The sequence below is a fragment of the Phytophthora sojae genome (genome assembly GCF_000149755.1).
Source record: "Phytophthora sojae unplaced genomic scaffold PHYSOscaffold_6, whole genome shotgun sequence".
NCBI classification, from domain to species: domain Eukaryota; phylum Oomycota; class Peronosporomycetes; order Peronosporales; family Peronosporaceae; genus Phytophthora; species Phytophthora sojae.
In genome coordinates this window covers 1852266-1876620 of record NW_009258120.1, presented here as the reverse complement: position 1 = coordinate 1876620, position 24355 = coordinate 1852266, and the positions used below count along the sequence as shown (strand labels likewise).

General features: G+C 57.7%; 14 protein-coding genes across 14 annotated transcripts; 6 read left to right on the top strand and 8 right to left on the bottom strand.

Annotated features, from left to right (window-relative positions):
• Positions 1–305: 305 nt before the first annotated feature.
• Positions 306–1511, bottom strand: PHYSODRAFT_246459 (hypothetical protein; the record flags this gene model as incomplete). Its single annotated transcript, XM_009532535.1, has 1 exon — positions 306–1511. The coding sequence occupies one exon, from the start codon at positions 1509–1511 to the stop codon at positions 306–308; it is 1206 nt and encodes a 401-aa protein (XP_009530830.1).
• A 1516-nt stretch (positions 1512–3027) lies between these two features.
• Positions 3028–5835, bottom strand: PHYSODRAFT_335177 (hypothetical protein; the record flags this gene model as incomplete). The annotated part of the gene is made up of 6 exons (XM_009532534.1): positions 3028–3454; positions 3541–3602; positions 3696–4703; positions 4795–4888; positions 4947–5641; positions 5671–5835. 6 exons carry the CDS (start codon positions 5833–5835, stop codon positions 3028–3030), a joined length of 2451 nt encoding a protein of 816 aa, XP_009530829.1.
• Positions 5836–6530: 695 nt separating this feature from the next.
• Positions 6531–7637, top strand: PHYSODRAFT_335176 (hypothetical protein; the record flags this gene model as incomplete). The annotated part of the gene is made up of 1 exon (XM_009532533.1): positions 6531–7637. One exon carries the CDS (start codon positions 6531–6533, stop codon positions 7635–7637), a length of 1107 nt encoding a protein of 368 aa, XP_009530828.1.
• A 104-nt stretch (positions 7638–7741) lies between these two features.
• PHYSODRAFT_303013 (hypothetical protein) lies at positions 7742–8420 on the top strand (the record flags this gene model as incomplete). The annotated part of the gene is made up of 2 exons (XM_009532532.1): positions 7742–8222; positions 8305–8420. 2 exons carry the CDS (start codon positions 7742–7744, stop codon positions 8418–8420), a joined length of 597 nt encoding a protein of 198 aa, XP_009530827.1.
• A 136-nt stretch (positions 8421–8556) lies between these two features.
• PHYSODRAFT_512655 (hypothetical protein) lies at positions 8557–8850 on the bottom strand (the record flags this gene model as incomplete). The annotated part of the gene is made up of 1 exon (XM_009532531.1): positions 8557–8850. The coding sequence occupies one exon, from the start codon at positions 8848–8850 to the stop codon at positions 8557–8559; it is 294 nt and encodes a 97-aa protein (XP_009530826.1).
• A 370-nt stretch (positions 8851–9220) lies between these two features.
• Positions 9221–10690, bottom strand: PHYSODRAFT_246404 (hypothetical protein; the record flags this gene model as incomplete). The annotated part of the gene is made up of 1 exon (XM_009532530.1): positions 9221–10690. The coding sequence occupies one exon, from the start codon at positions 10688–10690 to the stop codon at positions 9221–9223; it is 1470 nt and encodes a 489-aa protein (XP_009530825.1).
• Positions 10691–11227: 537 nt separating this feature from the next.
• On the top strand, positions 11228–12418 carry PHYSODRAFT_286607 (hypothetical protein). The gene is made up of 2 exons (XM_009532529.1): positions 11228–11992; positions 12084–12418. Exon 1 carries the CDS (start codon positions 11240–11242, stop codon positions 11702–11704), a length of 465 nt encoding a protein of 154 aa, XP_009530824.1. The 5' UTR covers positions 11228–11239; the 3' UTR covers positions 11705–11992; positions 12084–12418.
• A 333-nt stretch (positions 12419–12751) lies between these two features.
• On the bottom strand, positions 12752–14925 carry PHYSODRAFT_246437 (hypothetical protein; the record flags this gene model as incomplete). The annotated part of the gene is made up of 2 exons (XM_009532528.1): positions 12752–13982; positions 14285–14925. 2 exons carry the CDS (start codon positions 14923–14925, stop codon positions 12752–12754), a joined length of 1872 nt encoding a protein of 623 aa, XP_009530823.1.
• A 397-nt stretch (positions 14926–15322) lies between these two features.
• PHYSODRAFT_514712 (hypothetical protein) lies at positions 15323–15556 on the bottom strand (the record flags this gene model as incomplete). Its single annotated transcript, XM_009532527.1, has 1 exon — positions 15323–15556. One exon carries the CDS (start codon positions 15554–15556, stop codon positions 15323–15325), a length of 234 nt encoding a protein of 77 aa, XP_009530822.1.
• Positions 15557–16852: 1296 nt separating this feature from the next.
• Positions 16853–17104, top strand: PHYSODRAFT_514663 (hypothetical protein; the record flags this gene model as incomplete). The annotated part of the gene is made up of 1 exon (XM_009532526.1): positions 16853–17104. The coding sequence occupies one exon, from the start codon at positions 16853–16855 to the stop codon at positions 17102–17104; it is 252 nt and encodes an 83-aa protein (XP_009530821.1).
• A 1248-nt stretch (positions 17105–18352) lies between these two features.
• Positions 18353–19273, top strand: PHYSODRAFT_351914 (hypothetical protein; the record flags this gene model as incomplete). The annotated part of the gene is made up of 1 exon (XM_009532525.1): positions 18353–19273. The coding sequence occupies exon 1, from the start codon at positions 18479–18481 to the stop codon at positions 19271–19273; it is 795 nt and encodes a 264-aa protein (XP_009530820.1). The 5' UTR covers positions 18353–18478.
• A 240-nt stretch (positions 19274–19513) lies between these two features.
• On the bottom strand, positions 19514–20998 carry PHYSODRAFT_303007 (hypothetical protein; the record flags this gene model as incomplete). The annotated part of the gene is made up of 7 exons (XM_009532524.1): positions 19514–19612; positions 19740–19874; positions 19939–20085; positions 20154–20192; positions 20293–20418; positions 20487–20817; positions 20970–20998. 7 exons carry the CDS (start codon positions 20996–20998, stop codon positions 19514–19516), a joined length of 906 nt encoding a protein of 301 aa, XP_009530819.1.
• Positions 20999–21158: 160 nt separating this feature from the next.
• On the top strand, positions 21159–22826 carry PHYSODRAFT_316675 (hypothetical protein; the record flags this gene model as incomplete). The annotated part of the gene is made up of 7 exons (XM_009532523.1): positions 21159–21223; positions 21310–21805; positions 21879–22033; positions 22111–22341; positions 22425–22482; positions 22552–22639; positions 22720–22826. The coding sequence occupies 7 exons, from the start codon at positions 21159–21161 to the stop codon at positions 22824–22826; spliced, it is 1200 nt and encodes a 399-aa protein (XP_009530818.1).
• A 239-nt stretch (positions 22827–23065) lies between these two features.
• PHYSODRAFT_246391 (hypothetical protein) lies at positions 23066–24183 on the bottom strand (the record flags this gene model as incomplete). The annotated part of the gene is made up of 3 exons (XM_009532522.1): positions 23066–23458; positions 23532–23612; positions 23692–24183. 3 exons carry the CDS (start codon positions 24181–24183, stop codon positions 23066–23068), a joined length of 966 nt encoding a protein of 321 aa, XP_009530817.1.
• Between the last annotated feature and the right edge of the window lie 172 nt (positions 24184–24355).

Genomic DNA, 24355 nt, shown 5'->3' with positions numbered 1-24355 from the left:
TCTGAACCCAAGAAAATCAAACCAATGCTAACAACTCAGCGCCGGGAAATCCACTGAAAAGCCGTTGAGCACTACGTAGCATGCATACAATAACAATCTTACTGATTCTTACCACCGTAAGAGCAATTCGAGCAAATGCATCATTCGCAACTTACGTACGATGCATTTGTTCGAATTGTTCGTAAGAGCTACTACTCATTGAACATGTTGTACTGGACAAACGATCACTTGCCTTTGCCTGCGCCCTTGTGCTTCACGACCGTCTGCACGACAGATTGAGCCGGATCCTCCTCCTCATCACCTGATTAAGCAGCGTCGTTGCCAAGACCGCCAACACCAAAGTTTCTGGACCCCACCGACAACTTGGCAGCCGACGCCACCTTGAACTGCTTAATCATCGCCTTGACACTTGCGAGCTTTGAAGCCACTTTGCCTTGCGAGGTTCCCTTCAGCGCGCCGCTGTTGGCGAGAACGTTGAGCTTGCAGTCGCGGCCGATGGCCGCCCTGCAGTCGCCGGGCGCAGTAGGGACCAGGAAATTGCCCTTCGCATCGTTGCCACTGGACAACTTCACCGAACCAAAATAGTTGCCCTCAGCCAGCGCATAACCACCGGTTGACACGTCAAATGCGTGACCAGAGTTCTCGAAGAAGTAGTTGTTGGCGGCGTAGACGACGGAGGTCTCCCCGTTGGTGCCCCCGACCTTGGGCGACCGACCCGACGTGTGGTGAATGTAGTTGCCGATCAAGCTCAGCTCCGTCTTCTTGCCCAAGAGCAGGAACCCCCAGTAGTGACGGCCGTCACACGACGTCGAGTACTTGGTGCGGCCGTCGAAGTCCGAGTTACTGATGGTGACGCCCGTGGCTCCCGAGAAGTTGATAACGACCATTTGGCGCCCAATGCTCGAGATCTTCACGTGGTCGATCCAAATGCCCTTGGGCGCAGTGTTGCCGGCTCCACGGATGGTGATAGCGTCGCCGCCCCACACCAGGTGAGGGTTTAAGTTGGTGATGTGGATGTTTTGAATGATGACGTTGCTGCCGGTGATCATAAGGCCCTTGCCGTTGAGAACGCCCTTGGAGCCTTCGCCCACGAGCGTCTTGTTGCTGCCGACGACGAGCGGGTTGAGCGCTGCCTTGTCATACGTCACAGTGACCGCGGTTCCGTCACATGAACTGAAGCTCGGCTGGATCGAGTCTTGGCCTAGGAACCCGTTCTTCTTGGCGAGGCAGTCGATATTGTTCTTCTGACGACAGCCTTTCTCCGTCTTGGAGCCCTCAGTGTTGGCGAAGCGGAAGCCTTGCTTGAGGACGATAACACGGGGTAGGTTGTCACTGAGAGCAGCGGCGAGCTCCTTGATGGAGGTTGGATACACGGGTTTGGAGTTGCCACCGCCCGTTGTGCCCGCAGCAAAACTTGGTGGGGTGCCACTGACGACGGAGGCGTCGCAGGTGAAGCAGCTTGCCAGGGCAAGAACCAACAACAGAAGCGAGGATACTCGATTGGGCAGCATGTTGGTCTTGACTTGATCGGAAGTGGGGAAGTTTGCTAGTGACTCGAAGTCATGGTGACTGCCGAGCTTTGTCGGTATGGAGAGTACCAACACCCTGCTGGTAAACACCGTGTGTTTGTCTTGATCGCAAGCTGAACGGATGACAGAACAGAAGGTAACCTGGATACATGCGAGACGTTATCAAATGAGTTAGTGGAGATTCGTGCTCCAAACTTGGAATTTCACTCACTTCATTTACATGACGATCGAATACGTTAGTTGAGGCCGATCTGGAAAAAAGAAGTTATGGTTGACTGCGGAGCTGAGACGAATGGCGAAGCTAGCGGGACCGACAACGACTCGTTGTCATCGAGTTGCCGTGTGGGTACTATATACCCGGATACCTGCCAGGTAGAGCTCTATAGCTACCTGCTGTCGCTGGGTTTTCATACGATGCTTTGTTCGGTCATTCTGCCTTACTAGGATCTCATGTAGTATTGTGCTTTTCGGTTGTTTTGGCAAATCGGACGTGTAAAACAGCTACCTACTAAGATGGGGCTAGGTTATCGGAGTAGATTATCAGGTCCCTCGTAGGTAATTAGGACAAAGAATGGCTAGTCCGATGGAAGCACTTGCGCAGGTCCTACAAACAGCCGAAAGCCCGAATGTCGCCCATTTTTACGGCATTCGGGGTTTGAGGTCTTACGAACGACTCCTACCTAGTCTTGTGGCAGGACTTTCATACGAGCTGACTCTAATACGGTGTATGTCAAACGCAGAATAAACCTATGAAAACACGATGCAGTCGATACGTTAAACACTCCAGTCGTCGCCTTTCGCCTTCGCGGCTTCCCCAAACAGCGATTACTTGACTTGGACTCCAACCGGAGTTCATTGAACGGAGAGACTCCAGGAGACCAGTCATCGGACTCGTCCGAGATATGCATCTCAGATTTAGAGACCACCAACCTCAGATTAACTGACCTCCAAAGTCCTACGTAGGACTCGGCAAAATGACCGAAAGGCACAATAGATCTATCAAGGAGTTGACGTCAACCGGCTTTCTTAGCAGACGAATTCGTCGATGTCAGTCCCCGAGATACGCCTGGAGACTCGTTCGAGATAGCCATTCTATCGTCTGTTTACACCAAAGCTACTGCTGCCATTTGAATTTGTCAGGGAATATGCTGTTGGCATCACGTATCACCTTCGAAAAGTTCACTTGGGACTCTAAACTTTTACAACACTTGACCAAACCAACAGTATCCGGGGTCTACGCTGCGCACCTCAAGGTCATGGACACTGGCAGCAGGTTATCGCGTAGTACGGGCTGTAGGCAAACGTCCCGAGTGGCTGCATTTGAAGCTGCACCTTTGTCAACACATAACCACTTGCACATTGCGCGTACGTTGTGTCGAGACTGTCCGTCGCGTTGCCCGTAAATCCACTGCTCGCCATCAAGCTCTGTGTACACACCGTCAAAGGTGATCAGAACTTGGTGCACGAGTAGCTGTACCGGTGCATGCTGTCTTGTGCCTCAAGCTGGTAACTGCCCAGTGCTCTGTTGCATGACGTGGTTGACCAGAGAGAAGATCGAGCCGTTGTTCGACACCCAGTTCGTGTAGAGCTGCGGCCCCGGCAGCAGTCTCGGATCGGCCAGACAACTGACACTGTAGCTCGCAGAGAAATAGTCAAGCCTGAAGCCGTTCATCCCCCCTCCGGCCAAGCACGACACCGGCAACGTGACCATCCCAGCGACAGACACTGGCACCATGGTGCCGTACGAGGTGCGGGTCACGTTGGCCCGTTGGTAGTAGCAGCACGTGGATCGGTACCAGATATTGACGTTGTTCGTGTCGTTGAGAATCTGCGTCTTGGCCAGATACGAGTCCGCCGGACACGCTACGGTCTGGCGGTCGAGATAGTTGGCAGAAGTTCCGTGTATGGCCTTATTCGACTCGATGCTGCGGTGGCATGATACTTAAGTATCGGACTCAGCGGGCTTGAGCACGTGTAGCTGTAGCGAGTGAAGTGTGAGGCACTCTCGTACTTGGTCTCGAGCTTGAAGGAGTTGATGGCCGCCGTCCCGCAGTCCATCAGGTGGGCGGTGAGCTTGTAGATATATTAATAGTAGAACTCGCTCGTCAACAGAGCGCTCCAGCTTGTGGTCTTGGTGGTGAGTCCACCACTGGTTAGACCCGTGACGGCCGCGCACTGCGACGTGTAAGCTGCGTTCGCGCCGTTTGAACTGGAAAACTTGAATCCCGTCATCATCTCGTTGCTCAGGCAACTCGCAGGCATCTTGGAGAGATCTAGTAGCGTACCGTTGAGGCTGATTGTTGCTGGAGTTCGGCTGGCCGTACTGGATGGGATGGCAGTGAGCAACAGAGACACCGCAACCTTGAAGTCAAACTGTCGAACCATCCTGCAGCGCGTCCAAGCCTGGACAACCAGCGCCGTCGAAGCAGAAGTAAACTCGAGCACAGCCGAGTCGTCCCATAACACCCAGTCGTCGGTCCCCTTCTTGTAGCACCAGAACACGTACGCGGAGACGTTATACCCAGCAACGTAGGCGTTCTGGTTCGGTAATGCAGAACTCCAGGCTTCGCTTGTGTTCACAAGACTCGATAGTGTAGCTGCATTCGAGCAAGTGCTGCTTAGTACGGGGCACGGCGAGCTGCGGCTGATAGTCATCGGGTCGGTTGGGGTCATCACATTAGCAGTGGGCGAGGCCGACACCTGCACCGGCGCTGACCCCGTAAGACGCAGGCAGTGGTTGAACGCGCACGTCTCGTTCCCAGAGATCAGCTTGGACGGTGGCCCGCTGGACGCGCCGCACGTGTAGTCGTAGTAGTATTCACGCAGCGTTGTCTGCTTGGAGCAGCACCGCATGCATTGCAGGCTGCTGAGAGCGGTAGAGCTCAGCATTAATGGGCTCTGAGTCAACACTAGCTGTTCCAGCAAGTGACGAACCACGTAGTCGTGGAAGCACGCGGACGAGGCTGAAGTCATCGCGACATAGGACGCTTCTACCCAGTCCTTCATCGTCCGCGTGACGATATCGACGCGCTCACTTGGTCCGTTGTTCACGACGTTTTTGGCGCTTGAAAATGACAAGAAGCTCGCCTCCTTGCTCACCGCCGTCTGCAGATCCAGCAACGTCAAGGCCGTCGGATCTGTTGCCTTCGACCCCCACGTTGCAGTCGCACAGGGCTGCACCGCATGCAGAGGGTACGTGTCGACAACGGCGACGCATCCAATCGCAAGTGGCCTCGCTATAGTTGTCGGTGGCGCTCATGGTCACATTGTACACTCCGAAGCTGCGGAATTCGATGCCGTCCACTTCAAGTTGAGGCTGAAGCAGGAACTGCTGCCAGGTGTCGAGGATGGACACGGCCCTCGATGCGAGACGTGAGTTCAATCTTGGGGTCCAACGGGACGGCGAGGTTGTCGTACTTGTTGACTCGACCGTAGTTGTCGCTAGGCACAAGGACGTCGACTTTGCAGTCGCTGATCAACTTGAGTGCGGACGCACTTGCATTGGTCCAGGGGCATGTGTAGCCGCTCGGTCGGCTGGTGTTCCACAAGCACTTGCCCCCTCCTTCGTTTGATGATGCCAAGGCTGTGCAAGACGCGCCATTAAGCGCCGTACCAACCGGGCGCACGCACGCGCACTGCTGCTTGTTGTTCGTGTCCACGTACGAGACGCCGACCGCGCCTGAGATCCGATAGCAGGGGAGATAGCGAGCGATAGAAGTCGCGTCGAGCCCCTTGAGATCGCCCAGAGTGGAGAGGACTTTGTCCGTCGCGAGCATTGCGCAGGACCAGTCATATACATGGAACTGCACCGAGTAAAACGCACTTGCAGACGCAACCGTAGCCAACTTCCCATTGTCCTTGACGAACCTGATGATCGCTTCTGGACTGGCAAGGGGCGCTGCAGGGTTGTCCGAAGTCATCCCTTTGATTCCGCTCTGGAATGTCGCCGCGTCCAGCTTGGTTGTGCCGACGTCGCAGTCGGTTGGAGCCACGGGGTTCCCCAGTCGCGCGTAGTATTTGACGGAAACGGGGACGCCGTCGACGTAGTAGGGAGGAATAGAGCCGCGAACGGAAGAGCTGATCCACGTGTGGATCGCCACAACTTCGCTCAGCTCGAAGCACGCCGAAATGTAAACCACACGTTCAGCGGCCCTGCAGCGCACTTGCTACTGGCACTCGTGTTAAGCGCAACGAATCCGAACGACTCGGCCTGGGCCGCGGCCTGGTGAACAGCCTGCACAAACGCCCCATGCAAGAATCCAAGCAATGCGAATAGTACCCTGCACGCGCGATGCGTCAGCTCCATCCTGCGAGCACTCTGCTGCTAAATCAAGACTGTCATCAAGAGAAGAGAGCGATCTTTCGATCGCCTGAGATAACCTAAGGTTGTCCAGCGACGACTCGAGCAAAATCCAATGGTCCTCGTAGCGTGGACCCGCGCTAAACGCGATGAACTCGCGTTTAGATACCGATACTGTAGGTACCACAACGTCTTAGGTACCAGACCCAAACTTCATCTTCTCAACAGATGCTACACTTCAACATGACAATGGCATCTTAGATGCCATTGTCAAGTTGATGCCGCATCTTGGGGGACGTCGACCAACACGGCATGCAATTTTTCCCATCACGGTTGATTGTGACTGCGTCTCTATCTGGCAGTTTTGCTTCTGGCAGTTTTGCTTGGGGTGTTCGTACTTATAAGTAAGTCGCTGGGTCTTCGGTCAACCATATACCGGTAAATAGCTTTGTCAATATCCAGGATACCCAAGCAACGACAGTGTTGCAATCTTACCTTAAGCTTGAGCCGATCAACTTGGCCTGTTCGGAGCGAGATCGAAGTTGACATCGATTCGTTGCAAGTTGCGGTTGGAGTCTCGACGTAGCGATGCCTTTGCATGTCTTGCGCCCACCATATTGAAGGTAAACGTACGAACAGACACCATTGTCACCCGCAGGCAACACAGCAGCATTTACCAAAACACACTCAAGCACGAAAGCATGCGCTTCTCCTTCTTGCTCACGATTTCGCTCGGCTGCAGCCTACAGCAATTGTGGCCGACTCGCAAGGGAAATTCGGTCAACGCACAATTTCACCTGGGCTTCGGTGCATCCAACAAGCTCAAGAGCACGGACTCGCCGAGTACGACTAGGCCGGACTTCCCCAATGAACGGGTGCTCACGCCAGCTCCAGGTTCATTCAACTCGACGTTTTCAGGCGCCGCAAGTATTGGCGCACCTGCTGCTAGCAGCACAACACCTGGAGGGTACGTCGCTATGGTACTCATGGAAGACCTCGACCCTGAGAACGGAGCAGTTGTGCGCAGCACTATTTCCATGGTCGTGGTGGAGGATGTGATAATGCTGGACGGAGAGACCGCTGTTCCAAGAGTGTACGGCGATAAGGAGTGTGTCGCTGCTTCCTGCATTCGTCGATGGTGGAAGACGCTGTTGCTTCGGCGAGAGTGTCTGCCTATCAGACAGCTCGATGAAGCGCTGGATGTGGTGCATCATTCCCAAACGCTCGACGATGTTGCACCCGCTATCGCTATGATCCGAAGCAGAACAGCTGCGACACCAAGTTGCTGCGCAAGGTGCTTGAAGACACCAATCCTGATCTCCATGTACAACCTCATCATCCGTGCGAGCTCTCACTCGACCAAACTCCCATTATTATACGTCGTGCTGGAAGTGTACGCCAACCTGACGTCTTATTGCCGCTTGAAGAATCTCCAGCCACGCCGCCCAAAACAGCGTGCTGCCCAGCGCCAACTGGACTTGCTGTGGATGGAGTTGCTGGTCGACGTGATGGTCCTGCTCAGTGTCGAGCTTCGTCACGGTCGGGGCTGGAGCTGGCTAGCGTTCACCGCTGCAGCCAACGCGCTGTGGAACATCCTCATGCTGCTCCGCCCCCAGTGCGCGTCCACACCTGCAGCCAACACACTCGTGCACGAGAGCTGGCGACGCACCCAGCAGCGACTGGAAGACCTACAGCAGCGTATGCACGACGGAAGCCGTCCAACCCCTCCCACGAGTGGCACGGAGCAGTTCCTGGCCCAGTTGTCGCGGGTCCTGACTCACCTGCGCGTCGCTTCAGCATTACGTTAGACAGGTAAAGTATCATCTGTCACAGGTTCATGAAGGGAGGAGTGTGTGCACCACACCACGCCCATAACGGCCCTCCCCTCTTCACTCTTGTATCGACGATGACGATGTCGACCGCGAGGCTGTGCGCGCTGCTGGCGCTGCTGCTGGCGGCGTGCGTGCAGGCGTTCGAGATCAGCGGCACCGTGTACCCTCTGGGCTCCGTGACGGAGCAGGTGGAGCCGCTCAAGGTTCAGCTCAACGGCGGCGAGCAGACGGTCTTCGTGCGCTCGGACGGCTCCTTCCTGTTCCGCGACGTGGGCCCGGGCCGCTACGTGGTCGACATCCCGTCCACGCAGTTCCTCTTCAGCCAGTACAAGGTGGACGTGGGCGCCGACGGCCTCATCCGCGCGCTCGAGTACAAGTACCCGGGCGCCCCCAAGGCGCGCGCCAGCTACCCGCTCGTGGCGGAGGCCGTCAAGGAGCTCGACTACTTCGAGCAGCGCGAGAAGTTCAACCTGCTGGGCATGATCATGAGCCCGTCCTTCCTCACCATCATCGTGCCCATTGGTCTGCTGTACCTGCTGCCCAAGCTGTCCGAGGGAATGGGTGAGTGCGAGGCTGGAGGAAGATCTGGGGGCCTAAAAGGAAGGAGAGAAGACTGACGGTTGTTTCTTGCTGTTGTGTGCAGACCCGGAGGAGATGAAGAAGGCGCAGGAGGAGATGGGCTCGACGGACCCGTCCTCGCTGCTGGCAGGAATGCTGGGCGGCGGCCAGACGAACGCAGACGACAGCGACGACGATTAGCTGCGACGGAGTTCACAGCCCCAGCTCTAGTCAAGTCAACGGACACAACGCGGCTCTGGTTTCGTGCAGTACTAACGCATATATAGACTAGTTTGCCTCTCTGCTCTCCCTCGTCTTCATCTCCTGCTGCTGTACACTACAGGAACATGGTGCAGTTGGGGTTCCAGCGGTGGTTGTCCACGGTGGCGGTGGTCACTTGATGCGCCTCCAGCGCCAAGCCGCGCTCGGCGTCCACGTCCTCGACGCTGGTGGCTCTGGCGCCCCAGTCGTTGATGGGCTTTCCCTCCCGCAGCGCCGCCACGAGGCCCTCGACGCGCTCCGGGTCTCCGCGCAGCGTCATCCGCACCAGGTTCCGGTCCTGGCGGTCGTTGGTGGCGCCGCCCTCAAGGCCGCGCTTCTGCATGGCGCGGATGACCGTCTGGCGGAACATGACGTTCTGCACCTTGCCGCGCACCTCCAGCCAGCGATCCATGGGCTTGCTGCTGCTTTCGGGTTGTTCAGGCTCGCTCATGCACTCTCTTGGCTGTCGGACTTGTGCTGCGCTGCGACTCTTCTATACTGAGTGCAAGTGTCGGCCGAAAGATACCGGAGACCATGAGATGATGAGCTTCAACTCGGTTGTGGGAATGAAAATGGAAAGCAAATGTTAAAGTTACTAGGGGCCTCGCGGCTGCCCTTAGAAGAAACAATAAAGAGCGAGGGGGCAAGGCAAGCGACCAGGCGACCCAGCTACAGTCGTGTCTGTCTAGCTACAAGAACCGACCGGGACATCCGCCCGGTCACCTGCATGCCTGGTGCGTCTATTCCTCGGCGCTCTTCTTCTTCTTGTGCTTCTTCTCCTTCTTCTCCTTCTTCTCCTTTTTCTCCTTTTTCTCCTTCTTTTCCTTCTTCTCCTTCTTGACCTTGGGCTCCTCCTCCTCGTCGGCGTCCTCGGCCTTGCGCTTCTTGCTGCTGGACACGGTCATGTCGGCGTCGGCATTGTACGACTTGCTGGTCTCCGTCTTGACGTACTTCTTGGCCTCGTTCTTGGTCTTGCCGTTGCTGTTGGGGATGCCCGAGAAGCCGTTCTCCAGCTGCCGCACGCGGGCCTCCACCTTGGCGCGGTTGTCGAAGCCGATGGTGGCCTCCGTGGCGTCGCCCAGGGCGTCCACGCGCACGGCCAGCGCCGTCTTGGCAGCCAGCACACGCGAGATCTTACCCTTGTGCTTGGGGGCGGTCTGGCCGATCAGCGAGGCGTGGTAGATGAGACCGTACTTGGGGGTGTCGTGCTTGGTCTTGAGAGCACGGAACAGCGCCTTCTCGGCACCGAGGATCTGCACAGTCGAGGCCGGGTGCTTGGCCAGGTTCATGAGGCTGCCGGCGTGGGCGATGAGACGAGCGCCCACGAGCTCGCCCACCATGACCGTGAGGTTGGGGGCGATGGCGTTCATGCGGTTCTTGAGGTAGTCGAAGAGCTGCGCGCGGTACTCCGTGAGGGAGATGACCTGCTCACACAGGGCCGAGATGTTGGTCACGTCCTCCTCCGAGATGTCCGTGCCCATGGACACCTCGCACACCTCGCGCATGGAGGCCTCCACGTCCTCCGACAGGATGTCCGAGAAGTCGAGGCTCTTGACCTTGGAGCGCACGCCCATCTTGAGCACGCACTTGGCGTACTGCAGGTTGTCCGTGACGATCTTGCCCATCTCGGGGAAGTGCCAGCCGAACCACTCGCGCACGCGCATCGAGTACGTGTTGATCTCCTTGTCCAGCTCGTCCAGCAGACCGATGGCCTGCACGATCATCGTGTCCACCTTGTCGGCGCTGAACTTGAGTTTGTAGCGCGAGAGCGAGTGCGACAGGCCGAGCGTCATGGCCTTGAGGTCGTCGTCCTCCAGGCCCGTGATGAGCGTGTCCATGTTGGCGCGGATGCCGCGCATGACCTCGTTCACGGCGCTGTCGTTGACGCACGAGATGCTGAGCTTGTCCTTGATGAGCGAGCCGAGCGCCTTGTCCGACACGGCCAGCTTGTCCTTGAGGCCGGCGTCCACCACGTTCTTCTTGAGGAACTTCTTGAGCGTCTTGCCCATCTTGCCGTCCACCATGTCGGTGGCGGCGGCCACGGCCTCGGTCGTGTCCTTGAAGGCATTGAAGCCCTTGAGCTTCAGCACCTTGGCCGCCTTCTCGGGCGTGGCGAAGTGCTTGAACACGTCGTCGGCGTTGGCCAGCTTGGCCTCATCCTGCACCTTGAACAGCGCGTGGCCCGCGGCCGTCTCGAACAGAACCAACATCGTAGGTAGCTAGTAGCGTAACTGTCTTAGCGGAGGACTCCGATTCGCGACTGATCCTGCGTTCAAGGGCGCTCGGTGCAGGCCAGCCAATGGACACCGCCAGACCTACGATCTGGCATGCCGACCTGCGATCCGGCATGTGCCCTCCCAAATCCGATCGCATCGACTGGCGGCCCGCCAATAGGCCGCTCTAACCGTTCTTATTGGCCGAAAGTCCGCGCGCAGCTTTCACTGGCGGAGGGCTTCTGGGGCTGCCCGGACGGCGGCGCCAACAGCTCGGCATTTGTTGCAAAGTTCCTCTCCTAACAAGTACGTGCCCCCATGCCCTCTGCTGTGCTAGAGCGCGGGATTAGTCGTCGTAGAGCTTTGGAATGTGTCGTTATTTATAATAACGATGTGTCTTAAGACCGAGACTGTCCTGCGCGACTGACGTGGACTCGGCTATCATGGCTTGAGTCCCGCCTGGAAGTGCGGTGGTACAGACGTGTTCTTAACTTCCGTGTTTCCTCCCGATTCCCCCCCCCTCCCTTTTACGCTACAGACTCCAACATGGCTGACTACGACGAGGAAGAAGTGACGCGCGGTGTGACGGTGCGCGACGTGAAGCCCGCTGACTTCATCAAGGCCTACGCCGAGCACCTCAAGCGCTCGGGCAAGATCGAGCTGCCCGCCTGGTGGGACGTGGTCAAGACGGCCTCGTTCAAGGAGTACTCGCCCGCCGACCCGGACTGGTACTACATCCGTGCCGCCTCGATCGCGCGCAAGGTGTACCTGCGCCAGTACACTGGTGTGGGCTCGCTCAAGAAGGTGTACGGTGGCGCCGCCCGCAAGGGCGTGCACCGCCAGCACTTCCAGAAGGCCTCGGGCGGTCTCATCCGCCACATCCTGCACCAGCTGGAGGAGATGAAGGTCGTGGAGAAGTGCCCTGAGGGCGTGAACAAGGGTGGCCGCAAGATCAGCAGCCACGGCCAGCAGGACTTGGACCGCATTGCCGGCCAGGTTGTGCGCGCTTAAGTTCGGTCGCTACGCGCAGCCGCCACTTAACCGGAATGAACCAGAGAGCTATTTTGCAATAATCGAAGCTACTTCAGACGCGCGCTCGCACGCTGCGTCGGCTTTACTCCCAACTGTGGTGTTCATTGTGTTCATGTTGAATTGTTGCACGTCGTGGAAGAGTTTGCATCGTGTCAATGAGTTGGTTTTCGCGCGTTACAGGTATCTTCGCGCCAGTGTCTTCACTCGAGCGTCGAACACCTCGGAGGAGATCGGTGTGTCGTGCTCGTAGAAGGGGTTCATCAGCAGCTACAAGTAGGGACAACAAGAAGAACAAGAAGCAGTAGTTGGCATCTTGACAGACGAACCCCGGATCTTCTCCGTCGCGCGCGCCCCTCACCTTGACGTAGAGCTCGTGCACTTCGTGGAAGAAGGCCTTGACGGTGTCGTCGTTGCGGGTCTCGTGCAGCAGCAGGAACTTGACGCCCGAGGCCGTGACGAAGGCCGACACGAGCTGGTCGTTGAACCGGTCCACGACCTTGAGCGCCATGGCGGGCGTCGTCCACATGAGCTCGTCCACCAGGTCCAGCGCCGCGTGCAGCACGAACTCGTCCACGTGCGCGCTCTCCTCCCGCCGCGCGCGCATCTCCATCTTGTACAGCGGCTCCTTGGAGCCCACCACCACGAACATGGACATCGCTGTTCCTGCTGCCGGGGGCCGCTGGTAGCAACTTGCCGAGTACGAGAACGTATCGGAAAGGCCGCTCGTTTCTGCGGCGCAAAACGTCTGAAAGGGCGCGATCTTTTCCGCACACTTTTTTGAGTTCGCGGCCACCTTTTCAGCGAGAGCATTTTTGCAATTTTGGCAATTGCTTACTTTGTGAAGTACGGTAAGACGGCTTCAAATATATACAATGCTACCTAACAGTAAGTAGCTCGCTACTTCAGTTGTTGCGGCCGTCATTCACCGCACCCTTGCATCATACTTGTCGACCGAGCGCTGCGCTGGAACCGCTGCGAAGGCAAAGATCCGGCTCAGGATGCTCGAGTCCATGTATTGCATCGATCTCAGAGAGGAATCGGGGGGCTCAGCATCGCCAGTTTCGGCCGCACAGGAAACTTTTCCTTGATCACCAGCTCCCCGCGGTGGGCCATCAGCGCGCTCACATACTCCCGCGGCAATCTATTATCCTCGGCCGGCATCCCGTGATACGAAAACCCAAAGAAGTGTTCGTTCATGCTGTCGGGCGGAGCAGAGAACGCCAGCTCCACCAGCCCCCGCGCCGTTCGGTAGGACTGGTCGCTCAGCAACGTCTCGAGGCCATCCACCGCTCTGCTCTCGTAGATTTCCAGCTTCTTGATCCCCCAGTTACGCAGGGCCTCGTTGTGTGTTGAGATCGACGCATTGCAGCCTTCAAGCCGAAGTTCTTTCAGCATAGGACAAGCCACCGCAACCTCGCTCAAATCGACTTCAACGTCGTCGCTGGTCTCACTAAAGTCAAGCGCGAGAGACTTGAGGTTCCTGCCGATTAGTCGTAGCAGGCGCGTCACCAAGGCGTCGTCCTCCAGGCGCCAAAAGTCCACGATCAGTGAGCGCACACCGCCCGAGCCCGTTGCCTCCTGCATCGTGATGTCAGTCGAGGCTTCATCGCTCACGAACTCGATCGTTCCTTCCTCCAGTTCAACTTGGCAGATTCCGTAGCCAGGAACGACAACATTCGCTTGGCTTCCCATGCTGGAAGGGTCATAGTAAGCTCGGCAGCGGCAGTCTCGCGATAGTACTAGGGCGAGACTACTGCGTCTACACGGGCGCAGCTCTGTGCCTTCTAGGATGTCCACAAATCCATACAACGAAGCTGAGCCCCTTTGTGGTTGCGGGTAGTTGGTCTGTAGCGCGGCCTCAACGGCAGACACGAGCTCCTCTGTCAGGTCCATGGGAGACAGCCTCAGAGTTGGAATTGAGACGGTTGACGTGCGGCCCCAGAGAGCATACGCCAGCCAGCCCCAGTGCAATGGCTCGAGGCACGCGTCGTGCTTATCGTTCGCAGCCTTGACGAGGGTGAGTCGATCGATCGAGGACGCGTCAGCGAATGCTGAGAGTATCGCGCCATTCCTGAAGCTGTGCACAGTCTCGTACACCACCGCCAAATGTTCCAACCTCGCCTTTCGCTCCAGCTCAGGGGCACCGACGTTCGATCGGCACGTCGAGCGTCCAGATACGAGCGAGCTCATGAAGGAGCCGCCCTGGGCGAAGTCAGCCTTGTTGCCGTTGGGGGAATCCTCCAGGTACAGTGACACACTGTTCGTGTTAGTTTGACAGAGCGCTGCGGCTGTTTGAAGCATCTCGGGGGACGAGAACTCTCTGCAGCAAACTGTGGTGGAGTCGTCCAAGGCTCCAGCTCGCATTGGCGTCGTGGTCTCTCTCCAAGTTTCCGTGAGCGCACTGCTGTCACGAACCGAATGCACGTGGACAATGGAGGGAGCCATCAATCCCAGCAGCTTTCCCAGCTCACGGGCGAGCGGATCAGCCGTCGGAGTCGCGTTCTTCTCGTCCGTGAGTGTCTGATCCCCCTTGACCACAGCTTCTTCATCTTCACCAACCAGCTCGCAGTCACCACCTTATTGTGACGAATCCCCGTGTGCATGACGCCCCTCGTCTGGAGCTTCTCCATGACATCACGAAACTCTGGCGAGTACTCCCACGGGTCTGCTGGGCACCCTAAGAGCTCGGCCCACGTCACACAAGACTTAATGGCAGCCGAGTCGTCAGGTGCCAGTGGCTCGCTTAGCGTGCACTTCCACGTCGGCCAGACAGGCATCTGACAGGCTCGCTGGTCGGGCTCCATGGCCTTGGCCAGCAGCGTCACGAACACCGCGTTGTTCACCGCCGACAGTCGGTCGAAGATCTCTATGGCCTCGCGGAGCCGCTGCAGGCGAGCGCCGTCTTGTCGACTCGCTTGGTCGGCTGGGAACTCGACGCAGAGCGTGCAGTCGGACACCCGGAACTGGGGCTCCTTGTACTTGCTTGGATAGAGCTTGAAGGTGGCGCTCACGCCGTTGGGCGCGCCCGTGTAGAAGGGGCCCTTGGAAGGAGCTAGCGCGCTGCAGAGCGTCTCGCGCCATGGCTCTAGGAACGCCCAGCCCGTCTCCAGTGGTGCCTGCCGGGGAGAAAGGGAAGTGAAGACAAAAGGCGCACTTGCGAACATGACACTACCTCCGATTTGGTCACCCGTCCTCTTCATGTTACTGTACTGGCCACCGTCTCTCTGGCGGCGCACTCCGGTCCACCTCGGGTCATCAATGCATATCCAGCAGCAGTTGTAGCCACGTTGAAGTTGTATTCACGGATCATGGTGCCCTGCCTGCTTGTGATCTGCAACAGCACCTTCGTAAAAATGTTGTCACGAATCAAGCCAACGCAATGGCAAAACGAAGTTGATTCGTGGTTACTCACTGAAATACGTCTCGCTCGATCGAGTCCTATTCAGCATCATCACGTAGGTTTTGGAGGAGGCGAGATCAGTCACATGCTTTTACGGGTTCCTTCGCTTGGTCGCTGCGGGAGTGCTCGTTCATCAAGCGAATGAGCCCGTGAAAGCAGGTCAATGCATCCGTCTTACCCGTTTGGAGCGTTGCCAGCTACGGCGTCGGTATCAAGCCAGCCGCAACGCAACTAGCCATGCACACGCCCAGAGCCTTGTTGCAGTTGATGATCGCCGGTATGGCTGTACCGAAGACTGCCCCAGTGGCAGCATAACACGCCACGGCAAGGACATTGCAGCCAGTCTGGCAGATCCCGTAGGCCGCCGGGCCCGCGTTGACCGCAGCAGCAAGCCCCAGGACTACGAGCGCAGCAGTGAGCTTCTTCAGCATCTTGGTGACGCTTGGAAACAATGTGGGTCGTTCTTCACTGCCAGGAAGCGAAATGGATGATGTCTAAAGTTTGATCCCGTTGACAAAGTATACAACTTCTTGGGTTTCAACTGTACTATAAGCAGTAGCCCAGGAAACTTCGGTACCTCAAGGCAGTTGGCAATATCGACTTACTCGGAAAGATGCCTTCAACCACAGGCCGAGTTTCGCTCAGCATCCAACGGAGCTCACTTCCTGTTTTGCCGAAGAAAGCTCGATACTCAAGCCTCAAGCCAAGATGCTGAACAAACTCGTTGCCGCGCCCATTGTGCTGGGGCTCGTGGGTACTGCCAAAGTCAACGCGGGACCACTGGCCTACGGGCTCTGTCAGGCTGGCTGCAATGCCGCCGCTGTCGCCTGCTACTCGTCAACCGGAGTTCTGTTCCTACCGGCTGTGGTCGGCTGCAACGCTGCATTCGGTAGCTTGTATTGCGGCTGGCATGGCACCGACGCCATAGCTGGGCCTGACAGCATCGCGAGAGCTCCCGATTGGTAAGACGAGTGCACTTACATGCGTTTACGGGTTCATTATCTTGCTTGACGAGCGTTTCCGCTCTGTGCAGGAGTGCTCCGGTTGACCAAGACAATGAACCCGTAAATTCATGCGAATGGACCCGTCTTTCTCCAGTAGCCGCCTCAGCGCTGCTACAGCTCGTGATAGGGATTCCTAAAAACAACAAAATCAACGCCAGACTTCTCACTGCTTTACAGTAGTGGTCGTTCGCCCTAACGTTATGATGGAATTCAATTGACCTCAATCCGTCTTGGAGCACGCTGGGCACAATTGGAATCATCTCTTCAACTTGCTCAACAAGAGTCGGGATATCCCACGATGCATCTCGCGTCCAATGCACAGCGACCACGTGCGCAGCTTCGACGTCTTCAAGCTGAGATTAAGGTCCGGAGGGCCTCGACTCGAGGCTTCACAATTGTTGTGTCGCTTCCAGAAGTGAAATGTATTGAGCGGTTCCTTAGTTTGCAGTAGCTGCTCTTGTCCTATGCATGCTCTTGGAGGTGACCACTCTGGTGGCACAAATCGTCCGTACTTGCTGCGTCTGCATAACAGTCCATACTTGATCAGTTGAGCAACCGTCCTTACTTGCTGCAGCTGTTCATCTTCTGCAGCGCGTTGGTGTTGCTGGGCTAGACCCCGGCAACGGCTACACAGTGTAGCATCAGCTACTTAAGTACAACAACAATGCTCACTTTGGATTTCGCCGAAGACACCTCAAGTACCAATCCAAGCCCCAATCCAAGATGAAGCTCGCCGCTGTGCTCGTCGCCCTGGGACTCGCCGCCGCGCCCGAAGTTAGCGCGGGCCCCCTCGCGTATGGCATCTGCCAGACCGGCTGCAATGCTGTCGCCGTGGCGTGTTATTCCGCCGCCGGAGTGGTGTTTGGCACGGTCACGGCTGGCGTCGGCTCGATCCCCGCGGTCATCGGCTGCAACGCCGCGCTGGGCACCTGCATGGCTGGCTGCGTTGCGGCAGGCCTCTCGCCGACACCGTAAACCCGCAAGATCCGGCGCACACCAAGTTCTCAGAGTCATGAAGAAGAAGAAAACGTTTACTAAGTACCTGCGTTTACGAGCCCATTCCCTTGTTTAGCGAGCGCTCACCAGGCGAGTGCTCGTTACACAAGAAAATGCGCCCATAAGCGCATGTAAATGCATCACCCTTCGATAGCACTGTTTGCGAGGGATAGCTGTTTTCATCGGAATTTCCTCCGCTATTAACCCTTTAACAAGTACAATCAAGCTTTTGGCTTTGCCACTGCTCGTTCGACCCCTCCTTATCGTTTGTTAACTTTAGCGTCGAAATACTAGAGGCCCGATCATGGTACAGTATGGCAATACGTCGGACAAGCTGAGTGCAGAAGTCGAGGGTTGGCTCTTGCAATTATGGATAGCGCTCGCGACGATGTCAACATTATCAGTACGGTCTTCAAGGCGCCGTCGACCAGGCCTTTGCTCGGCTGCTGCCCCCAAGGTTGAGCAACGCCTTGTGAAGATGAAGTCGACCAGCTGAATGTGTCGTTTAACACGGGCACCCTCGCAAGGACTTATCATTAGAATTGCTTTGCTGGCTACAGTATCGCGCTCCAAGCACTCCAAGGTATACGCGATACATGCACGCGCAGGCGATCATTTTGCCTTGCTCGGCGCAGCTCCGCCACACTGCGGGGCACGTGCATGTAGCGTGCGGACGACTCGGGGGGAGAAGCACGAGAGACGATTCAACACGGCAACTGCAGTTGTCACGTCGCCCCACCCAACGACGCGGTCCACATCGAGATAAGCCAGGCATACCTCGAGCGTCTGCCTTGCTTCCGCGAAGTTAACATTATTACAACAGCTCCACGTAGCTGTTGCATCGTGGACGCCTCGGCGGACAACAACTGAAGTCCTCACCTCGCAGCGGACCAAGTTGAAGTGCTCGTCTGGCGGCAAATCTGCAGCTGAGACGCTTCAACCGCTGCGCCGCCGCCGGCGATGAAATTCATCGCCGGCGCATCATGAATGGCGCTCACTCGCCTCCTCGCTGGTCTTTGGCGCGGAAAAATCCCCCGGTGACGAGGGCGGGCGGCTCTGCTCAGCGGCGCGGGCATCACGCACGCAGAGCTCGAGTCCCGCTTGACGCGGCGCTGCTGGAAATGGAGGGCTGGGGCTCGCTGCGCTTTGCCTTGTTGTTTGTATGTGCCGCCCATCCCCCTCACCACGTCACACGATGCACAAACCGGGCCCACTGCAGTTCCAGCGCCTTCGAGCACCGTCGAGCAGCTACGCTCACGTTCGGCCCCGTGGACAGGCACAGCCAGCGCTCGCTGCTCGCCGCGCCCTGCGCAGCCACCGCCACTTGCTCTTATCCTGCGGACGACAGACCCAATGGCGGACACCTCTAGCGACCAGCAGAAGCCCCAGGCCGGCCCCGCGACGCTGGCCAAGCAGCTCGTGGCGGACACCGTCGCCGCCATGGCCGCGTCGCTGGGCGTCGCGCCCTTCATCACCATCGTGGACCGCGCCATCATCGAGAACGCCAGCGGCGCGCGGCCGCTGGGCCGCGGGCTCAAGGAGCTGAGCGTCGAGTTCCTCAAGCACCCGCTGCGCTTCGTGGGCAAGCGCGAGTTCCACCTCATCTTCGGGCTCTACACGGCCACGTACGTGACGGCCAACGTCGTGGACTCGGTCTGCGAGTACGCCGAGGCGGACAACCAGATGCCCAAGTTCATCGGCACCACGGCCGTCAACATGTCGCTCTGCATCGCCAAGGACCGCGCCTTCGCGCGCATGTTCGGCGTCATCGCGCCCGCCGCCTTCCCGCTCACGTCCATCGGCCTCTTCGCCGTGCGCGACTCCATGACGTGCGGCGCGTCCTTCAACGCCCCCAAGGTGCTGGCCAAGAAGATCGAGGACAACGGCCTCATGGAGAAGGGCAACGCCAGCACCTTCGCGCAGCTTGTGTGCCCCGCGGCCGTGCAGTTCCTGTCCACGCCGCTGCACCTGATGGGCCTCGACCTGTACAACAACAAGGGCCACGCCATGGCGCAGCGCGTGAGCTTCGTCCAGCGCGAGTACGTCAAGTCCGTGTTTGCTCGCGTCGGCCGCATCGGACCTGCCTTTGGTATCGGAGGCGTGGGCAACACCTACTTCCGCAACTCGCTCCGCGCCAAGCTGGAATAGATTTGTTTTTTTTACAAGGCCACGGGCCTGGGGTCTAAGCATGCGAGAAGCGGCAAGTCACCAAACCACGCCAAGCGTGTCAACCAGCTAGAGATACCAGTGTGTTGAGGCGTTTTGGGGCGGATAATATATTGTATGGCCAGACCTTGGCATGCTGCTTGTACTTGAGTTGTGGTTTGCCTGTTGCTGATCTTTGAAGTTGCCTCGCAGTCCGCACCACCGAAACCAAAAGCTCTGTGTTTATCGTCTACAGATGTCGGGGGTCTTTGCTGTGTGTTTTACTGCTGGGTTGCGTGCACTCGTGTTCTCGAAGAGTTTGGCGTTGGTGTTTTGCGGGCTCTACAACCTGCAGCAACAGCAAACTCTTCTAATCTTCATCGTCATCGTCGTCATCGTCGTCATCTTCATCGTCGTCACCGTTCTCCTCGTTGTTCTCCTCCTCCTCCTTGAGCGCGAGAGCCTGCACCTCCTTGATCTCTCGGTCCAGCTCGGCGAACTCCTTGAGAAGCTTCCGAACGCTTCGGTCGGCCTTGTCCGGGTCAATGCGCGACGCCGACGCGCGCTCCTTTTGCAATTGCTTCAGTAGCGGGGTATCTGGTCCCTGCTCAGTTCAAAAAATATGTCAGCAGTCGATTCAGCACAACAAGGAGAAACATTCCACGAACCTCGTGCTCAACCAACACCTCCATTTGCTTGTCGTACGCCTGGAGTAGCAGCTTGAGGAGATCCGCCGAAGGCATTGCGAAAAAGTGCAGGAACGACGGCTTGCCCACTGATGACCGAGTGTCTATGATCGAGCCTAAGTCATCGCCCTAGAGCAACGAAAAGTCAATCGCTAAGAGCGGCGAAAAGCGATCCCAATTTACGAAACACAACTCACCTTAACGCGGATGAAGGCGCCGGGGTATCCGTCGAGCTCCTGAACACCATGCAGTTTCTACCGCCACGAAAACGCAAACAAATCAGCAAACCCAGCGCTCCACCTTCAATAGACCTACAGATGATTTGTTGCCACTTACCGATGCTGATTTCTTTACGGGCGGCCACTCCATCGCGTACCACCAGCGGCACAGCAGCTCCTGCGCCAGTCGGCCCTTGAGCGTCTCGTACAGCGCCTCCGAGCACTCCTGCTGGCGGATTTTAATCTGCACAATCGGTCTGTTAGCGTCTTACCCCAGCAACCAACCACTTTCGCGCACCTGGGCTCACTCACCTTTATTACCCTCTTCTTGGTCTTGCGCGGGGTGTTCCGCGGCGTCGCGCGCGAGCTGGGCGTGGCCACGGACGCCTTCTCCGCCTTGACCTTCGTCTCCACCTTCATCTTCTTGCGCTTGGCCAGTCCGCTGATCGGGATGTCGTCGTCGCTGTCGCTGTCGGGCGCCGCCTGCCGCTTGCCGTTGCCGTTGCCATTGGCGCTGAGCCCGTTGACCGCCGGCAGCTCCCCCTTCACCTCGCTCTTGACCTCCGTCTTGACCTCTTCCTTCACCGCCGGGGCCTTGGCGCGCAACGCGGAGAGCGGGACGTCGTCATCGCAGTCGCTGTCGCTGCAGAGCCGAGAGAGCAGTGGACAGAATGAGATCTTTCGTCTTCCCCGCGCCGTAGCGGCGGCCACAGGCAGCGCTGAGCCACCGCGTCTTCACAGCAGCAAACTAGATTCCTCCCTCTACACAACGAGCTGCAGAACGCCGGGGCTTACCTGTCGATGATGCGAGGAATGGACGACATGCTCGGCGTCGCTGGCTCCAGGTCGAATGGAATGAAGTGTCCGCGCCCGCCACCTTTTCCCACTAAAACGAGGGACAAAAGTCTCGCTTCAGTGACATTCAGCAAAAATGGCTACACCCGAAAGAGCCACTGGACGATAAGCGACTCAACGCAGGTGGCCATGGACGACGACCCGGTGGTGCGCGAGATCCCCGTGCATCTCGCCGATGAGCTGCGCAACAGCCTGTACGTGCACCGCTCTTCGCTCTGCTGCGCTCTTGCTCCTATGGATTTCTGACGCAATAGCCCAATGACGCAATGCCAATGAGCAGCTACATGGTGCAGTTCCCGCTGCGACCGACGTACCGCCCGATGCCGGAGCCGCCGCGCCGCGCGCGCATCAAGCCGACGAACCAGCTGTTGCAGCTGGACTTCCCCGTGGACCAGCGCAGCGAGCACTTCGACCAGGACGCGGAGGAGTACCTGAAGCAGAAGCACCTGCGCCTGCAGTCGGCCAGCGTGCCGGCGCTGTCCAACTACGCCGTGGGCGTCTTCCGCCAGGGCCAGCTGCACCTCACGCCGCTGTCCGCAGTCATGCAGATGCGTCCGAGCCTGGCGCATATTGACGACGCAGTGAACGAGGAGGAGGAGGACATGGAAGTGGAGGAGAAGGTGGAGGCCCCGCCCGCAGAGATGAAGGAGGTGCAGTTCCAGTTCAAGAAGAAGCAGTCGGAGCGCGCCATCTCCGCCATCCAGAACTCGTACGCGTACAAGAAGCAGCAGATCGACGCCGAAAACTGGATCGAGCTCCAGGTGCAGGACAAGAGCGTACGTTTTGTCAGGTGCTTTGAGCCTGAAAGGTTGTTTGAAGCTGACGAGTTGTGTCCATTTATTTCGGCAGAGCGCCGGTGCTGACGACGAGTTCGAGAACTTGTTCAGTGAAAAGGAGGAGGAGGTGGTGTCCACCATGACGGCTGACGAGTACATCAAGGCGATGCAGTACCGCGCAATGGCCTCCGCTGACAACAAGTCTGCGGCCCCGACTACCCCTGCCCAGTGCGTACCCCACATTGTGTGTTGCATTTATATTAGCGGTAAGCTGACCAAGAGATGCAAATTATTGTGGCGAACAGAACCAACGAAGAAGACGAGGACCAGAAGGACGAAACAATGGAGCCGGTGGCAGGACACCTTCTCGACGGCGTTGATCCCAAGTATTCGGACGTACTGCGACTACTTGCGACCGATCAGATCATGCACTTCGACACGCTCGCCAAGCTTCTGCCGTCGCGCAGCCAGGATGAGCTCCTCGATGCGCTTAAGCACGTGGCTGTGCACGTGCGGGGTCGCTTGCTTCCCAACAGGTGCGTCGCGGACTCGTTTCGCTGCTTTGATCTGTGAACTCCAGAGACTGATATTGCATTCTGGTTTGTTTTTGATTGAGCAGCGCCTTGGTTTGCCGCGGAGAGACGACTGTGCGCGCCCGCAATGAAATTATCAAGGCGGTACGTCAACAGTTCTGTTGAACTTTTGCCAGCTCGGAGCCTTAACTGTTTTGCTTGCGTACATTTCAGCTGACGAAGACACCCTCCGGTGTATCGCGAATGGAGTTGGTAGAAAAGTTTTCTCTGGACGCTGACGTCGCTAAGACCATTTTGAGCGGTAAGATTTGTGCTCCATCATCCCATCCTGCCGGACTTTGAATGTCTAACGAGTGCGTCTGTGAATGTTTTTACACGTAGAGTTCGCTGTTCTGGATTCGGCAACGCGCACCTGGAGCTTCCGGATTGGCGCCGACGACACCTTCACAAAGCGGTTCCCTGCCGTCGCTAAGGCGATCAAGCTTTAGGCGGCATACATGCGCACAAATTTCCCGGCTTCACAGCAGGGTGGATAGAGTCTACGCTGCCTCCTCTGGGTGGGTCAGCGGTGCGATGCATCAAGCTCGCAACGTGTTTGAATATTCTAGCATCATTTGATGATTGCGATGCAACCTGTTCATTTACCTTCCTATATTAGTTAGAATAGAGCACAGTACCCATGGCAACCAGCTCTTCCAAGTATTGAAGCGAGTCGTGGCCTAGCTACTCAAGTCCCGACTGCCAACTTTTCTACACTGCCGTCGCTCATCCTTTCCTGCTGCTTTTTGTTGCGCATGAACTCGAGCGCCTTTGCTCGCCACTCCGCGTACTCTTCAGGTGTGGCAACTGCAGCAGCTTTGCCTGCACCAAAGGTTTGTTCAGGTACAGCACCCGCACGAGCTGCCCGCAGCTTTTGTAGCACTCTTTGCTGTGCTAGCGTCTTCGGCGGCGAGGATATTTCGCCATCCAGGCTCCTCTTCTGTCGCTTCACGCGCTCTTCCTCTTCCAGCTGCTCGAGTCGGTGCTCCTCCGTGAGCTTCTTGGCTGCCCGTTCGCTCGCCGTGTTGCGGCGCTTTCTCCGATCTACCACCGCACCGTTCAGCGAAGCCTGGCATTGAGCCTACAGCACGGCAACCGAAGCCAAGTCATAACGCAGCTCTTCCACCCTTTCAATCAGCAACTCGTCCACGCACCTCAATAGAGGAAACAATAGCGTCAAAGGACCTAGCGTTGCCGCACACGGCCTCCAGCAACTTGTCCTGGTTCACGTTCATCTACCCCCATACACTCGCAACGTTAGCGGCTCTTCAAGATCACACACACACAGACCCTCGATCCTTCCCCCTCTCTCACCTTGGCGTGCTTGCTGACTGCGTACAGGCACGCGGCCACGAACACCGGGTCTCTGTCGTTCATCGTGGCCACTGCGGGGCCCAGCGGGTGCTTGGCGCGCTTCTTCCTGTTGGCGGCCGCCACCTGCCCCAAGTACGCGCGGTACTCGTCCAGCACGCGGTTGACGATCTCCGTGATGCCCTCGCAGCCGAACTTGATGCACAGCGCGGCGGGCGATGTCTGCACTACGGAGCGCACGCCCACGGCGTCCACCACCTTGCGCACAGTGGGCTCCACGAGCCGCTTGTTGGCGCCCGCGCACTTGGCTAGCCGGCTCTTGTCCACCGCCTCCTCGAAGGCGCGCGCCGCCACCAGGATGCACGCCACGGGGCCCGCGAACGCGTCCAGACCCGCCGACTTCTTGGCGCTCGTCACGCGCCAGTTCTCCTCCGCGCGCGCCACCACGCGCGCCGACAGGCCGCCATACCTGCGAGCAATAGACTTGACGTCCATATTTACGGGACTCAAGTCGCAATACTCGACTGCGTCATGTGGCATGACGTAAGACAGGCTGCTCAAAATTGGTGTAACGGTTGTGTACCGCGCGTCGAAGCTCGAGGCCACGTTTCTCACTTGAAGACCGACCGACCGCCATGGACGTGGACGCGACTCCGCAGGCGCCAGC

What these genes read in the sequence shown, in the direction of transcription:
- PHYSODRAFT_286607 (XM_009532529.1), top strand. Translation starts at nt 11,240, where the DNA reads ATGGCTGACTACGACGAGGAAGAAGTGACGCGCGGTGTGACGGTGCGC.